The sequence below is a fragment of the Anas platyrhynchos genome, chromosome 1, assembly GCF_047663525.1.
Source record: "Anas platyrhynchos isolate ZD024472 breed Pekin duck chromosome 1, IASCAAS_PekinDuck_T2T, whole genome shotgun sequence".
Lineage (NCBI taxonomy): Eukaryota > Metazoa > Chordata > Aves > Anseriformes > Anatidae > Anas > Anas platyrhynchos.
Genome location: NC_092587.1, coordinates 56,597,572 through 56,614,719, shown reverse-complemented (window position 1 = coordinate 56,614,719; position 17,148 = coordinate 56,597,572). Strand labels below are relative to the sequence as shown.

The 17,148-nt window shown below is 41.1% G+C and overlaps 1 protein-coding gene across 2 annotated transcripts; it reads left to right on the top strand.

Moving 5' to 3' along the window:
* The first annotated feature begins 907 nt into the window (after positions 1-907).
* Positions 908-17,132, top strand: PWP1 (PWP1 homolog, endonuclein). Of its 2 annotated transcripts, XM_027449914.3 has the most exons (16): positions 908-1,038; positions 1,178-1,236; positions 1,983-2,167; positions 2,608-2,693; positions 4,549-4,645; positions 5,209-5,319; positions 6,006-6,136; positions 7,469-7,542; positions 9,541-9,637; positions 10,283-10,344; positions 12,035-12,146; positions 13,157-13,247; positions 14,108-14,229; positions 14,685-14,790; positions 15,561-15,700; positions 16,426-17,132. In XM_027449914.3, exons 1-15 carry the CDS (start codon positions 973-975, stop codon positions 15,674-15,676), a joined length of 1,515 nt encoding a protein of 504 aa, XP_027305715.1. In that variant the 5' UTR covers positions 908-972; the 3' UTR covers positions 15,677-15,700; positions 16,426-17,132. The 2 variants fall into 2 exon arrangements, with proteins under 2 accessions (XP_027305715.1, XP_027305708.1); XM_027449907.3 differs by having other exon boundaries at positions 15,561-17,132.
* Positions 17,133-17,148: the final 16 nt, after the last annotated feature.

Below are 17,148 nucleotides of genomic sequence, written 5' to 3'. Positions count from 1 at the left end.
CATGAAGGGTAATACTCTCCAAGCACCTTGACACATACCCTAAAAAAGAAGTTGATCCTTCCTTTCAGAGGAGACGTTTTTTTCCGACTGACCCTGCTCTTCTTCACTTGGTAAGCCCATGACAGAATAAAAGTTTACTCTGCTTAGCCAGGTACCTTCACCCAGGTGAACCATTATGATGAGACATGGATGAGAACTACCTGGCACTTGTCTCCTCAGGTAGGTTGGGATGGGTCATATGCCTCAAATTCTGCATAAGCGGATCCAGAATTAGGGACAGTGTTTTGGTTCTTTTCACTTTGGACAAGCAGACAGGCAGTAGGCTCTGCCACCAGAATAGGTGACTAAACTGAAACAGTGAAACTCGCTGCTGTCAAGTCTTGCCTTACTCTGCAGAGGTGCCTCGGGAGAAAATGAAATTCAGCTCTGCTCATTAGAGGCTAAGAAATGGGTCTGAGAGAGATTCCAGGCACAAAACAACTCCAGGGAGGTGGTGGAGTCACCGTCCCTGGGGGTGTTCAAGGCAAGGTTGGACGTGGTGCTTGGGGACATGGTCAGAGGGTGACATTGGCGGTAAGGGGATGGTTGGACCAGATGATCTTGGAGGGCTTTTCCAACCCTAATGATTCTGTGATTGAAAAGAGCAGCTATTCACTGGTAACTGCGGCTCTGTGAGGTGTTTCCGACCCATTTTCCCCCCTTTGTGGAGGCGCGTGTGTGCCCCCTCTGGGCTATGCTCCCGCTGCAGGGCGAGCCGGGCACCGACCAATTACCAAGACCCCTTCCCAGCCCCGCTAATTAACTCCCAACACCCCCCCACAGCCCCCTCCACACACACACCCCCCCCTCCCACCGCCCCTCCTCCCCGCCTCTGCCCCTCCCTTCCTAGGCGCGCAGCGATGACACCACCCACCCCTCCCTCCCCCCCCGTGACGGCACCGCCGCGCGCCGGGCCCCGCACGCGGCGCCGCCATGAGCTGCCCGGTGCCGTGCGCAGCCTGGGTGCGGCGCGGCGTTGCCAAGGAGACGCCGGACAAGGTGGGGGGGGGGAGCGGGGACAGGACCCCCTCAGCGCCCCCAAATCCCCTCGGTGTCCCCCAAATCCCCTCGGTGTCTCCCCTCACGGTCCCCTCGGTCCCTCCCGGTCCCTCTCTAACGGCCCCGTGTCCCCCCTCAGGTGCAGCTGAGCCGCGACGAGCTCCGGCGCCTCGTCGGGGAGGCCCGCGAACGGCTGAGGTGAGCTGGGGGGGTGGGGGGGGCACGGGGTTAACGCTGGGGTCAGCCTCGTTCATGGCTTTACGGGGGGTGGGTGAGGGGCTGAGTGCGCCCTCAGCGAGGGGGTGGCGCTCAGGCTTCAGTTTAGCATCCCTAATTGTATCCTTTCCAGTTCTGGCACTGCCAGGCAAAGTGCGTCCGCTGAACAGACAGATGATGCTTGCATTGGAAATCACAGGGTCACTGCGGTTGGAGGAGGCCTCCAGGATCACCAGGTCCAGCCACACGTGAGAGCCACCTTGGCTGGTTGCTGCCTGTGTGTGCAGGAGGGCAGCATGTGCTGCTCGGCAGTGTGCTGCACCAAGGGGCCTGGCGCAGCCCCATTAGGTCCTCAGTCCACGTCTGCTGTCCAATTCTGCTGGATTCCTTGCAAAAGTTTACAGAAACTGAATTATCCACAAGTAAATGCGAGAGAAAGTGATCTAGACACGCTTCAGTTTAGTTCCACCAAAGAAAACTTATGCCACGCTTTGTTAGGAAAATGTGTAAGATAAAACTTTCTCTGGCAACCTGAGAACAACAGTGTCTTTTATTTTGGGAAAAGACAGGAAAGGAATGAGTAGATCTCCTAATTATTGATATAAAGACTGGAGATTCACATGAACAGCCAGGACTGTGTGCTGAAATCTTGTTACCAGTCCGCTAAGCGATTTTCTGGAAGTGCTCAGTCTGTGTCGTTTCCTCAAGGGATGTCTGTCTTTGAACAGGGAGGATGCTGATGATAGCGATGAAGATGAGCAGGGCCAGACGGCAGATGGCATGGACGTTGCCGCTGCTGAAAGAGCTGAGTCTTCTCCTAAAAATGACGACCAGGAGGAAAACGCTGAAAAGCTGACTGACGATGAATTGGCTGAGTATGATTTGGATAAGTATGATGAAGAGGAAGACACAGGTAGGAGAAATTTCTGTATCAGATATGCATTGTAAATGAAGACCCTTTTTTTTCCACTTCCTGTGGTACATGAGGCATGGGTACCCTAAAACTACAGAGTGCTTTGTTTCAAGTGCTGGAAACTCACGTGTTGAATTATTTCCTCATCCCAGTTTAGGAAGTGATTTAGTGAGTGTAACAGTTTAGTGTCCTCCTCCCTGATGCTAGAACTGAGCGGCATTGGAAAGGCTGTCACTCCCCCTGCTGCAGTGCCAGAGCACTGCAGCCGGAGTCCCTGAAAGCACTAAGCAATGTAGCTTACCGAGGTTCTTCCTGTGTTTGGAACTTGGAAGTTCATTTAGCCCATTCCTGGTATTTCTGCAGTACAGGTACTGATACAAGAGTGTCTAACTCCACCTGTCGTTGACGCATGTAAGATATGTTCTGAAATTCCCATCTAGGTGATACAAAGCTGGGAGAGACTTTAGCTGGTCTGGCAGTGTATGGGAGCAATGATCAGGATCCTTACATCACTCTAAAAAGCACTGTAAGTACTATTCAAATGCTAAATATCTTAAACAGCATTAGCTTAGAATTCATTTAAGTCTAATTCTCTGCCAGACAGCCACGGGGTCTTAGGTGCTTGCAGCACATTTAAAAGGCTTGTCAGGTTTTTGCTCAGACAGAACTTTTTCCTTTTAAGGCTGCTTTGTGCCGTACCCTTTATGTGCACTTTTTACCTTTAAGTCAGATGTTAAGGCGAACTGGCTGATGATTTAGGACGTGTGCTTCTGTACATGGAGGTGGCTTGTCAGCTCTCTGATTGGACACACAAAGTGCTTGAAGAAATAACACATCTCAGTGTTATTTGAGACAACAAAGAGACAATACAATCTAGAGAGCTGCAGGGAGGGAGGGACTGTGATCATCTGAGGCAGGGGGATGGAGTAGGTGAATTTTTGAGACCTTTTACTAAGCATAAAGGTTCTGATTTTTTTCTGGTTGCTGTAGTTTCTGTACTATTTTAGATTCTTCACCAAGATTTAAAAATTAAAAGAGTAGCTGTAGGCTCATACCACAACATCCAGTTTGTTTGTAAGGGACCCTTGTCAAACGTGTGATCTCACACGAGACATTGTGGTGGCTTCATGTACCATAACAGAGCTCAGGGAGAAAGGCAAATGTGCATCTTTAAAACAAGTTCACCTGCTGTGTGCATTTTGGGGTGCTGTATGTTTTGTGTGTGTTCCATTGACTCATTAATGATTTTTCTTGATTGCATGTACCAGCAGAGAAGATAAATGCTTTGAAAGGGATTTTATAGTCAGTGATACCTGCACTGGGAGAATACGAGCTATGTGGGTCCTTTCCAACCTGGGATATTCTATGATCCTATTTATTCTGTGTCAGAAAAGCTGGCTTTCTTCCAGACAGAAAAAAGGGGAGCTCCCTTTTCTCAGCCCTCGATGCTCAAATCCTTTCCACGGCTTCTGAATGCTTTTTAGTACTCTCCAGCATGCAGCTTGTTATTGGTGTTTATTACCACCGCTGTTGAAGACCAAGCACTGCACAGCATTAACTTGACTAACTCAAAGCATTGCAATACCCAGTAGAATTCAAATATTGAAAAAATGCTTGGAGTGAATAAAAAAGAAGTTATTAAAAGCTTGCAACATAAAAGCCAAAAGGTCCTGTATGTGTTGTATATTTGAAGGGCGGTGGTCTGTGCAAGTTTACTGACTTTTATGTACAGTTTTTAGTTTTCCACTAACAAAAATTCCCGAAATGCCTTCCATTCCTCGGTAACAATGGAAATTGTATGGAGGCTACATCTGTTCTGGTGCAGCTCAGTGCCCAGTATAGCTGCAGGCAGTGCTTTTCTGGAAATATTTTCCAGAAAGTGGACAACACTGTAATGCTCTCGGAATTGCTTCCTGTGTGTGTGAAGAGCAGCCACAGTGTGCTTATTGTGTGAAACTGTGTTACATTACATAAATGCCCCAGGCTTGAGAGCCCAAGGGAAATAAGATACAAATGTGGGCCTCTGGTGGTGATTTTCTTTTCAGCAATGGGTTGCATCGTGGTAGCCTCAAGAGATGGTTTCATGTTTAGTAATTAAACATTTCTCTAAATCCAGCTAGGTCTGCATAAACGCTCCTTCAGCCTGCAGAACAGCTACTCAGTATCCCCACAATGGAGCCTGGTTCCTGCCTTTTTGCATATACCATCAAAAGATTATTTTTTTTTTTTTTGGGGTGGGTGGGCTGCAGGGTGCTGGTTTTTGAGTGTTTTCAGCTCTGGTTAGAAAACATTACTGATTCAGCCTTTTGTACTTGTGCAGTCGTGTGTGTGTGTGTACGTGCCTTGCTAACGTCTGTTGTCCTGTCCTTTTCACTGTTCAGGATCAATATGAACAGGAAGACTTTTTGATTAAATCCAGTGACAATCTTGTCCTTTGTGGCAGAGTTGATAAAGACTACTGTAGTTTGGAGGTCCATGGTAAGTAACAGGATTTGTTCCTTACAACGAAGCTAGGAAATAGGTTTTGCCTAGCCTGTTTGTTCCATATGGCTGTGTAGAACAAGGAGTGGGGGTTGTTTTTTGGAGTCTTCAGCTTCCTACTGTGTGAAAACTGTCTTTTACCCTGATTTCCCCTGTGACTGAATCTAGACTTATTTCTTTTTTTAATTATTGATTCTGTAAAATTAATGTTTAAACCATCGTTAAAGTCTCTTCATGTAGAAAATGTGTGAGTACAGAGTATTTATTTTGAAGTGATTCTTATAAAGTAGTATGGAAAGCTAGGAACAAACTTTAAATTTTGCTGAACTTGTCACTTCCGTATCTCAAGTACGCAGGAGAATGTTAGTTCGTTAGGTATAATTTTGTGATCCATAACGTAAGTATTTGGAGGCTCTGGCCTTTACGTTGAAACTCTGAACCCATTGCAGATTTGCATTCCAGATCACCTTGGGAGTTTAGTATTTGCCACATCTTCCTTCTATAGAGTTGTGTGGTTTTCCTCTTCATTTATGTCATGTATATCTCTAATTCTTTTCCAGTTTATAATCACGAAGAAGACTCATTTTATGTACATCATGATATTATCTTGCCTGCGTACCCTCTAAGTTTGGAGTGGTTGAATTTTGATCCTAATCCTGATGAATCACCAGGTAAATGACAAAGGATACTGAAATTGTCAAGTAAGAGTACTTCTACTTGAAAAGTATGTTACTGTCATGTTGTCACTAGGTAGTTTTCTCCAGTGGGACTAAGAAATAAACCCAAGATGCTAAGAGGGAAAAACTGTATAACAGTTTTAATCTTGGTGCTGCTGGCATAACAAGTCATGTGACTAAAATATTGGTTTAATTAGAAATAGTTATTGTTAATTAGCAGACCAAAACAAGCTCTTCTCTAGTCTGTTATTATTATTTTTTTTACATTTGTAAAATGTTCCAATTCATTACAGCCAATGCAGTTGGTTAACTTTAAAACACAATTAGATTTATATATACTGATGTTTTTAGTAACCCTTTTCCTGTTTTTACAGACTTTTTCCATATCACATAGAGTTTGTTTTTTTGTTTTCCTTACATGTGGTGCTTTATATGTCTTCAAAAAGGTACTTGTATTCAAGGGGAAGAGTACTAAAGAGCAAGTCAAAATTTTCTGGCAACATCTGCTGCCAGTATTTTTAAACCACTTCTTGTCAGTTGTAATCATCAAAACCATTCAAATAGAAAAATCTGGCATGTAAACATAAATTTTACCTAATCAAAGAAAGCAGCAACATCTGGGTTGCCATATACACTGTTTTTATAACTAAAAGTGGTTGCCTTTGCATTTTTCTGTGTAGGAAATTACGTTGCAGTGGGTAACATGACCCCAGTTATTGATGTTTGGGACCTTGATATAGTGGACTGCTTAGAACCAGTCTTTTCTCTTGGCAACAAGAAAGAGAAAAAGAAGAAAAAGAAAGGAAAAAAAGTAAGTATTGGTTAAATGGAAGAAACATAAAGTAAGGATAATGTTGTTATTACTTCTTTCCTACAATGAAAAAAATAAAGCCATAGGTAGTCTGGTTTAATTCCCACTGTCGTGTTGAAAGATGGTGTCTAGACAGGTTACAGCAAGTAATGTTAGGGTAGCATACAGGAGGCTGAATCTGCTATTTTCCCATGACTTAGAGAGTTGATAAGGCATTGAGAAATAAAGGACAAGGTTTACTCTAATAAAACACTGTTAGTCAGGATTCGCCTCTGTTAGCTTTATCCATCTAGAACTGAAGCATGTTTTAAGGTAGTCATCAAGATTATCTAGGGTGAATGCATAGAGACACGCCCAGAGAATGACTGAGTTGCTTTTAGTGGACTGCGGAGAAAACCTTAATTACCAAAGAGTAAGGCGTAGGTTTTGACTCAATGCCAGGTTCTGTGATCTGAATCCTACCCTTGTTGTAGACCTGAATGTGCCTTGATTTGTCCAAATTCTTGGGGATGTAGAGCAAATATGGAAGATAGCATAACTTAATCTTCTAGATTTTATTTAAGATAGACATTCCATGAAGTACTTTAAAGATTCTTTAGGGTAAATATGGATGTGAACATTTGAGGTACAGCTAATTTTGGTTTCTCAAGCAAAGGGGCACTTCAGTGTTGAAGAACCCACTCTGTGTAGTTGGGAAGGGGTTTTACTTCCTGAGCTCTCAAACCTTCTCATTTTAAAAATAGGAAAAAAAATACCCCTAGAAAAGGAATTTGTTCTTTGAAACTTGCTTCTGAAAATCCTTGAGTTATTAAAATTGCTTTTGAAGGTAATCATTCATAAATTTTACCTCCAGTTTGAAAAGCTGGTTGCTCTGTGTATGGATGTTCTGTGTATGTAGAAGAGAGTGGGGTGACTTACAGGTGGTTTCCAGTTGCTGTGCTGGGAGACTCCTTCGAAGCTTAACCACTTTAAATTAGAATTTGCAGGAGCTGGCAATTACAAGGGCCAAAAGTGCAGTTGATTAAGAGGAGAGAGAGGAAACCGCCAGCAGCATTTAGAAAAAAGTTGAAGGAGCTGCACATTAGCTGGTGAAAATGAAATTTCTTCTATAGCCTGAAGGGAGTTACTGGTTCTGTAAGCTCTCCTGCTGTGGATGGAGCAGGAGACTTGGTGTAGAAGTGCAGATGCTGCAGTGCTATCGAAAGCCTTGTTGCAGCAAGTGAGAGAAAATACGGTTATTTGTGAGGGCATTTCAGGAATTCCCATTAATGTTTGATTTCCTTTGAAGGTGTAGCATTCTAAAGCCTGTTTATGTTGTATCTGCACATACAGAATTTGTCTGCAGAAGGAACGGTGGAAGGACACACCGATGCTGTGCTTGATCTTTCATGGAACAAACAAAGCAGGTAAAAGAGTACTTGAATAGCAATGGATGGATACAAATTGGAATACCTAATTAGGCAGATTTTTTTCCCACAAAATATTATGTAATATAACACTGAACTTGAAAGCAGTGCTGAAATAAATCATTTCTCAAAAATGATTTTTTATTTTTACACATTTTATTTGTACACATTTTTATTTGCAAGTTGTCCAGGTGAAGGCGGGGCTAAGGTGTGTCCAAGCCATTCAATAAATCAGCTACATTTAGGTCAGATGGACAAATTGGAATAGCACAAGGTTTGCCCTGATCTGATTTTTTTTTTCCCTCTCCCCTCTGCCTTTTGCCCTAGCGCCGTGAACAGAAACCAGTGTGAAAGCCCTGATAGCACAGCTGTAGAAATGACTCTGGCTTTTGGGAATTCTCTGTTGCCTGAATGCGCTAGCAATAAAGTGGTGCTATTGAAGCAATACAAAGCTGGCCCATCCTGGGGGAGAGGTCAAGGGCAATGTGCTGACTGAAATAAAGATGCCACTTGCTGTTATTGCTTAGGTGGTTTTGAACAATTCAGCTGTCAAAGGATCCTCAGAACGGACCTTGAAACTGTACCACTTAGATACAGACTGACAATTTTTTTTTTCTGCTGTCACAAATGTCTCTGAAGATGCATGTAGTCAATTCTGCGTACTCCTGATCAGCAGGTATCAACATTTACTTAAAGTTCCTTGTTATTTAGACAAAGGAGGAAACACCCACATAGACATACAATAAGCATACATAGGCTTCACCCTTAATTTACAGTGCAGTCTGTTGTTCTTAAATTACACATAGGAGCAGAGTGCGTTAAGTTATTGTTCATTCTACCCATCTGACAAAAGACTAACTTTCATATTATCTCACAATGATTGTTTTGTGCTAATATGGAGACAAATCACAAAAATTACAGCTGCAAGAATTAAAGTGTCTGGAATGTATAATTCAGTAATGTACAGAGTTATGAACACACTGATACCAATAGATCTTTCAAGAAATTAAAGCAGCCTTTGAAATGGGAGGCTTATGAAACAAATAACTCCTTGCAGCAGCTTATATATGAATGCTTTTCTTTTTCTTTAAGCAAGACATGCTGTGACAGCTCTCTATAAATAACTGTCTGCCTGTAGGTCTTAATGGTACTTACATTCATGTAAAATATTCTCATAGCCTTCACTATGCATTTTTGTAACTTTTTCTTGAAACATTGTTTGGGAGAACAATTTTTCCAGAAGACTGCTAGGTCTCTCAGTCAGAAACACTTCCTTGCAGGGGGGAACGTGGGAGAAGAGCTGTTTCAAGCAGAAGCAGCACGTTGAGGTTATAGATCTGTTTTTTAAGTGCAGTGGCTGTATTGTGTATTTGACAAGCTTTAGGAATGTTTTAAGTTCCTTCTGATTAAACTTCAAAACTTACTGCTATTGATGCAGTTGATCAAATTTAAGTTGAAATGTGGGGTCTGTAAACTAACTGTTAAATGTTAGTGGTTCCTGTGAACATTGTAGGATGGGCATACAGTGTTGGGTCTTTATTAGTTATATAAACACTCAGATACCAGAGAGCAAAGTATTTTGTTAAAAATAGGTTTGTCTGACTCTTAGTTGTACGTATATGCTGACAAATGGAAGCTGTGTAAGTAACATTTAAAAAAAACTCTTTTTGTTAAAGGAAACAAAGTACCTAGAAGCCTTTCTCGCCTTACTTTGCTCAGAAAGTCTTCCATTAAGTGATATTTTTAAGTGGTGTGGGGAGGAAATGCAAGCAAAAATGTCAGTGTTATAATATTTTACTAAAATAACACGGTCTGTTTGTAGTCTTTCCGTGTAACTTAGAATTACCTTCAGGGAAGTTATCCCTTAGGTTTGAGATATATAGACCATAGACCAGTGTGCTTAATCAGGCTCTGTATGTATTTAGGATTTTTGACCACTATTAATTTGTGTCCACATAAAGAATTTTTTTTTAAACTTAACTTTTGATGCATTATCAGGAACGTTTTAGCAAGTGCCTCTGCTGACAGCACTGTGATTTTGTGGGATATGTCCGTGGGTAAGGCCGCAGCCAGCCTGACGCTACACACAGACAAGGTATGTAGTAATTGCTATGTGTCTTCCACTGTGAAAAACAGAGAGAAAAATACTGCAGTTTTTCACTAGCTGCTTGGTAGCAAACCCTTAGAACAACAGTTCTATAATTTTCCAGCCATCTGTGCAGAATTCTTTAGATTTTTGAATTAGTTGCTTTTGCAGACAATATTGTGTCTGATTTTAGAAGTGTTACTTTACTTATCCTTAAGGAAGTTTTGGGAAGACTTGCAGTAGGCTTTTGTTGTTTGTTTGCTTGTTTGCTTTTTTAAACATCTTTTGTATAAAAGCCCTGAAGGTTGGGAATCTGATTGTGCTGCTATAAGCTACAAAAAGTAGCTCTCTGAACATAAGTCAAACTGTAAGCCTTGTGTAAGGAAACCAGTGTTGTTTACAGTGTGTTCTAGGTAAGAAAGCTTTAGATAAATTTTACCAAAATGTATAATTTAGAAAATGTATATATGTAGAGTGATAGGTACATCAGAAATGAACTAATCATCTTGTTTCTTTTGGTGAAAGTGCTGGGACGTTGTATGTTTTTTTTGTTGTGTGTGTGTGTGTGTGTCTACTATGTCTGTTCAGAGAAAGTCTCTGTGTATTATCTTAATACTTTTTTTTTTTTTCTTTATGAAATCTCCTGTTATCTAGGTCCAGACTTTGCAATTTCATCCATTTGAAACTCAGACCCTTATTTCTGGATCTTACGATAAGTAAGTCAGGGTAATATTTTCAAATGTTACACTTAGGATGGCTATTAATATTGAATGAAGTTTCACATTTTCTTTTTTTTTTTTTTCATTTGCTTGTAGCACTGCCAAATTTTAGTAAGGTTATTATTTTTTTTCCATTAAAGTAGCCAGGTTTGTACGTGGCCAAAATGCAGCTTTCCTTACCTCTTTCTCAGCTTAGCTAAATCTTTTAACCATCTGGACTGTAATTTCCTGTGCCAGGTGTCTGCTCCAAACTGAATTTATTTCATAATTTGGCATTTTGGCATTTTCTGCATTAGGAGTGTGCCACTGCTCATCCCTGCTAAAACTTATCTATATTTTTCCAAACTGTAAGATCAGACGGGAGATATAAAGGGCTTTCAAGTCCCAGTCAGCTCTGCATAGCCCCTGTTGACAGGCACGCCGTGGCCAAAACTTAACAGGCTGTCCTGTAATTGCAGCCTGCAGTTGCTGTGAAATGGTTTGTCCGCTCACTTGGACTAGATACTTACAAGTTTTACCAGCCAAAAAAAAGTTCTCTGTTCTCTAATCTCACAGGGATAACTTTTAAATTTTGTGCTATAACCATGAGTTTTATTTTAAATTAACTTTTATTCTGCTTTTAAGCCTTTGCCTTGTGTTAATGTATTTTAAAACTCATTGGTGTTTGGCCAAGCCTTTATGTTCTCTGGCTTGTATTATGCTCTTGCTACGTCTGCTTAAGTAAAAGTATTGGAGAAAAACCTTGCGTTGTTGTTGGGAACCTGCTTCTGTCTGCTTTCTTCCCCTCTATTTTCTTCCATAAAAATATAGTCTCAGCATTTGGACTTTTTTCAGCTTCTCAATTCCTTTTTAGCTACCCCTTTAATCCTGTGCACACCTATAAACCAGTATATTGTCCATAAACTAGTACACTGCCTCTGTGGATTTCTCTTGTAAAGCATCCAAGGACTGCAGGCAATTCAGTGAATGATGGCAGATGCTTTCAAAACCTGGAAGTTAGACCATAAAAAATTCTGTATGCACTAAAACAGCTTTAGAAAATGCCTGGTAGAGGAACTGAGAAAACTAGAGCTCACGTTTCTTTGGCTTTAATTAAAGGTAGAGTGGGAATGAGTTACATTGTGGATGTTGATTGCAGTGAGATGTTGCAAGTGTCATAGCATTGCTCCTTTCTTGTGCTTGCATCCAGGAGCTTTTATGGTTTGGACAGATTCTGCCACCACTTGCCTGAGCAGGTGTCTGTAAAGAATCCCGAAGGATTCGAACTAACGCCCATCTATTCTTTCCCCTTTTCAGAGTAGCAGTTACCTAACCAAATTTACCTTTTTTTATTTTGGTTAAAGCATGTTTGAAAATTTACATGTATCAGACATCGGTTTCTGAATTAGGGCATTATTTTTGCACAGCAATTAGTTGACTTTAATTAAGTCAATATACGATAATTCAGTGATACATATTATGATCTTCTGTATAATAAGAACCTAATGTATTGAGCAAGTTTGGGCTCTGTTTGCTTAGTCTCACATAGCCCCACTGAATGTAACCAAGGTGCAACTGTGAAGCTTATGTAAAAAGCTTGTGCTTATCTGAGAGGTTTTCAGCATCTGTTATTTAAAGACTTAGTACTGAAGTAGTTTCCGTTTTAATTTTTGAATTTTTTTCCCCTTCCTATCCGTTTTCCTGATAGATCAGCCGTGCTGTATGATTGCAGAAGCCCACAGGATAACCATCGAATCTGGCGGTTTAGTGGTCAGGTTGAAAGAGTAATTTGGAATCATTTTTCACCTTGTAATTTCTTAGTGAGTATATACACTTGGCCTGTTGGCTGTTTTGTTTAGCCTGTATTTTTGTGTTTGTGTTTCTGAATCAGATAATAGAGCTGAAGGGGAGTTGGGCTGTCAGCATTGCTTATTTCAAAACGCAACATGACAGAAGCTGTTCTTAGGTAGATTTTGCACCATATGGATAGAAATCAGTTACTTACTTGGTATCTTCTTCTCATTGTGACAGTGTGAACATTGATGCTGATCCTTTTTCATGCCATCTTTGCTATGTTGTCATAGCATTCAGTGCCTGGGATATATTGTCTTGTGCATAGTTAATGTTATGTTTCATACAGTGAAGCAAATGCAGCTGAGAAGTAGCTAAGTACAGTGAAGATCCTGAATGCTAATTCAGTGTTGCACATCAGCACTAGAGGGCACTGTTCTCTTACCTGGTATAAAGTAAAAGTAGCTTGTTTTTATCAAGATTTTTACAATAAAGCTTTTGAACAGAATTTAAAAACAAATCCTTTTTGATATCTCTGTTATCTGCCTCGTTCTCTGTTGCTTTGTGTATACAGCCCACAAAAGCAGCTGCTCAGTTCTGTTGGGTTTGCCATGTAGATCTCTCTCAGTATAGTCACACTAACTTTGCACAGCTCTACTGGACAGCTGCTGGGTGGCTCCAGAAAGTTTGAGCTGTTGGTTTAGAGATGAAAGGCTCTGTATTTCATTGCCTAGCATTACAGCCAGCCTTAGCAATGCAACTGTCTTCAATTCAAAATACAATGAAGAAATTTGTACGGGATTATGTCTTCCACATATGTCAGTGCAGTGTAGTTCAGGTACGTGGAACAGCTCAGGCACCGGGTCTGCGGAGTCTGACCTGGGAAGTGCAGAACTGTGTGTTACACGCCTGACAGAGAAGCACTGTAAGTCTGTCCCAGACTACAGGGATTTAGTAGAGGGTGGGTGTTATGTCATAGAAGCTTTCTTTAAATGAATGGCTACAGTTGCTTGTTTTTAAAGTGTTGTGGTTTCCTTAGGCAAGCACAGAGGATGGCTTTGTGTACTGTCTGGATGCTCGCTCTGATAAGCCGCTGTTTACTCTGAAGGCTCATGAGGAAGAGGTATCAGGTAAGCTGAGCGTGTATCGTGTTTGTTCCCAGTGGCAGGGCTTATTGGAAGATGTCTTCAACTGATATGACTGAGGTGGTAGTGAATCCTTCCTTAACAAAACAAAAAAATGGTTGTGTGTGTCCAGAGTAGCTGGACCATGAAGCAATCTGTGCTGAGAAGCCACTGTAAGTGAAGGACTTCAAAAACAGTGAATTTTTCTCAGCAAATACTGTGAAGAATAAACATGTCAAAACAGATCTATTCATTTGGGATACAATCTCTGTGCTTTTTGGGTGAGGAAGGACTGACACTATGGAATCAGGCCCAGAACCGTAATGTTTGCCTTCTGCATCCATAATTCTTTTATACCGACATTCAGTCTGGTGGTGGCCTGGGTATGGCACATGGGAAGGTTTTCACCCACTCTGCTCTAGGCTACTTTGATCATTTGACCAGTATAGGAACTTCAAAAACACAACTTGAAGCACCTGATTAAGTGCCTAAAATGAGATGATATGAGTATGTCCCGTCATCTTGGATAGCTACAGAGATGGTGCTTGGGAAATGAAGGAAAAAAACTACTGGGGGAAGTCAGGTTGTGTGAAGTAAGAACTTTGTACAGTACAACTTTGTACTGCTACTGTCACTAGATTGAGAAACAAAATAGACCTACATGAAGTTAGTTTGCTCTCAAAAGATTGTTACTTCTCTCAGGGTAGGGAGCAGTGGTAAGATAAAGCTGTTAATAACTATTTGCATCTTTTTGCTGGAACAGAGCTTAGTGTGAGGAGAACATTAGGTTTGTCCCTATGATTTCACTTCAAAATGTATCCTCATCTCTGAAATAGCATCACACAATCACTTCCTTAATCTTCCAGGACTACAGCTGAGCAGTCAGGTCAAAGGGTGCCTTGTGACATCATCTGCAGACAAATATGTGAAAATCTGGGATATCCTGGGAGACAAACCAAGTTTAATCCATTCCAGGGATATGAAAATGGTAACTTGCATTTTTTGGTTCCAAGAAGGTTTTTATATAAACTGTCTGCTGAATCTGTTTTCTAACTTGAGTCTTGTTTTACATAACATCTTTTAGGGAAAAAAAATAATCCCATCTGTGTATTCTGTGTAAATCATTCTTGTTACAGTGCAGTATTCAATTCAAGATGTAATTGCCAGACTGCTTCAAAGCCTTAGACTTGAAAATTAGATACCATGTTCTGGAGCAGAACTATGGGTACTCCAGTGTGTATTTGCTGGGTTCAAGATGAAGATGTGATTTATTACTTTTAATTAACAGCTCTTAAAATTTTGTAAAGACACAAAATTAAAGTTTCAGGAAACAGAGAGCTTACATTCGTTAAAACTTGCGTGGTGAAAGTATTTGCAGATGGTAAAATTGTTTAGATATTAAAATAAATAAATAAATTTAAAGTCTTTCTTCGTCCTTCCCAGGGTGTTCTCTTCTGTGCAGCTTGCTGCCCTGACTTACCGTTTGTTTTTGCCTTCGGAGGAGAGCGAGAAGGGTTGCGTGTTTGGGATATAAGCACCATTTCTGCAGGTAACATTCTTACATTCTGGAATCTTGATGTTCTCTCCCTGGCCCTCCGAGTGTACTTGTATATACAATAATGTAGTATGGTTGTGAGAGAAACTGTAGGTTAACATTTTTAACAAAGTGTTCAAAGACTGGATGTTTTCACACTTTCAGCTTAAAAATGTGATGTGTTTTTTTTTGTTATTTTTTTTTCTATCTTGGAGAACTGTGTTTGCCATGAATTATTTTCTTGTAGCTGAAGTGTAAGACCTGATCTCTTATAATACCTATGTCGTATTTGTTTACACAAAGAACATAAAGAAAAAAAGTGCCACATTCTTGAGTACCTGTAGGAGTAAAACTGAGGACTGGTTTTGATCAGTTGTCTTAGTTGCATATAACTCAATGTGTTTGTTTTTTTTTGGTGTTTTTTTTGAGAAGGGTTTTAAGAGCTTGGTGGAAACTAGAGACTGAAAGCAGAAATAAATAATTTAACTTGTTTTGCTCTACAAAACTCGTCCATTTCACAGTACTTGAGTAAAGGAATTATGCACAGGGAAACATGTAGAGATTCTCTGGGGGAGAAAATAACACAACTTGTGATTTTAGTCATGCATGGGAGATGAATTGTTCTGATATGTAAGCTTAAAATCTCTACTCTGAGTAATGGGGGAAAGCTTTGAAACTGCATCAGGTTAGGATTTCCATTCTGATTGTTTGCCATGCTGTATACTTGCTGCAGTGCTCTTCTCTCTGGGAAGTAACATGTACACAATCCCTTACCTGTGTTGCAGTGAATGAAGTTTTTGGCAACAGAGAGAGACTTGTTCTGGCTGGCGCAAACTCCGCGGCTTGCAGCTCCTTGGCCAGCAGTAGCAGCAACAACTCAGAGACAGCCATGGAATCGTGATGGACCAAAGCTCACAAAACCAAAGTAATTAAAGGGACTACAGCTCGTGTATTCTACAAATTCCCCCGTTTGGAAATAGTTCATAGAAATGATTGGTGTCATGCGATCTGCAGGCTTCTTCATCTCAAAGAAACGTGGTCATGTGGTTTAGCTCTTGTCAGGAGTTCCGAGTTTCTGCCTCTATCACCAGCTTTGAAAGACTGAATGACTTCCGTGGGCCTGAGATTATGATCCCTGAATTAGGGGCTGCTGGGTGTGGAGTTGAGATAGGAGATTGTCACCAGAAAAGCGTTCTGCTGCTCTCAGAAGTTTGTCGGATACTGCAAAGGGGGTAAAGAACGTGTAATGGCATAAGGAACGGTACTTCAGTCAACAGTTGTGTCACGTCAGACAAATGCTGAAAGAAAGGGCAAGTGTAAATACACAGATGATTTATCCTTGAGACTGGACTTACAGATTTCTAATACAGATTTTAAGTTTTAAAGATTTTTTTTTTAAAGTTATGTATGAAAGAGTATTTCTTGAATAGTAAGTTGGAGTCCCTGAGTAGAATTGTGGAATGTAACACATCCAATCACCAATATCAAACCAGAAATATCCCTGCTCCTTCCCATCAAGATCAAGAGTTTCTTTTCTCTGGTTCCATAGCACCTGAATCTTACTGATGTTGCATGCGTGCTGCTGATAGGGGTTTTGTTCATTTATTTTAAAGTCTAAATGTGTTATTTCAATTTAAATTCTTTTTACAGATAAGGAGCTACCAGAAGAGGGTAAGAGGCTGTCAGGGCACAAAGTGGGAGCAGGGATCTCAGCTGGTCGCTGTCACTGCTATCCATTTCACCTGCTTGTGTTCTTAACCCCTCGCAGGCGTTTCTGCCTGAAACCTGAAGGCCCAGAGGAACCCCGAGTGTCAGCCTAACCACTGACTGAATTCATTTGTAACAGCAGGAACCTCATCAAGGTTCCTTGCCTTTAAAACGAGCACCAAGTGCCTTCCCATAGGCCAGAAGCTAAATGATGCTCAGCCTCTTGTGAAGTGCTTTCCTCTCCACCTTCCAGAAGGTGTCTGCTAAAGCACTGCTGCAGAAGAAATGCCCTGGGTGTTAAAACAAGCGGTGTCAAAGCAGCTGTGGTGTCTGTGTGCACAGCTGACAAGCTGGTACTGCTGCTTTCCATCCTAGCTCACTGGAACTGATTCTGAGGAGGTAAAGCAGAGAAATTAATTGGTACAGGCTACACCTGGGAAAAGGCAGGGCTGTAGGTTTCTGTTCCATTCCTCCAAGTAAGTGCCTGCATCTAAATCCAATTTGGCTACAAAAGAGTCCTACAAACAACTGGGTTTGTGAAGCTGATGAGGTAAAAGCACCAGAACCACCTCTGCTCAAGTGCTCTGCATTGGAAAGCTGTAAGTTTTTCAAAGCTTCCATTTGAAATAAACGCTTCACGTTAAACTCTTTGAGGGTAATAGTTTT

Coding starts and splice junctions, on each gene's coding strand:
- PWP1 (XM_027449914.3), top strand. CDS start 973: ATGAGCTGCCCGGTGCCGTGCGCAGCCTGGGTGCGGCGCGGCGTTGCC. Junction 1,237..1,982: donor GAGGCCCGCGAACGGCTGAG/GTGAGCTGGGGG, acceptor GTCTTTGAACAG/GGAGGATGCTGATGATAGCG. Junction 14,230..14,684: donor ATTCCAGGGATATGAAAATG/GTAACTTGCATT, acceptor CGTCCTTCCCAG/GGTGTTCTCTTCTGTGCAGC.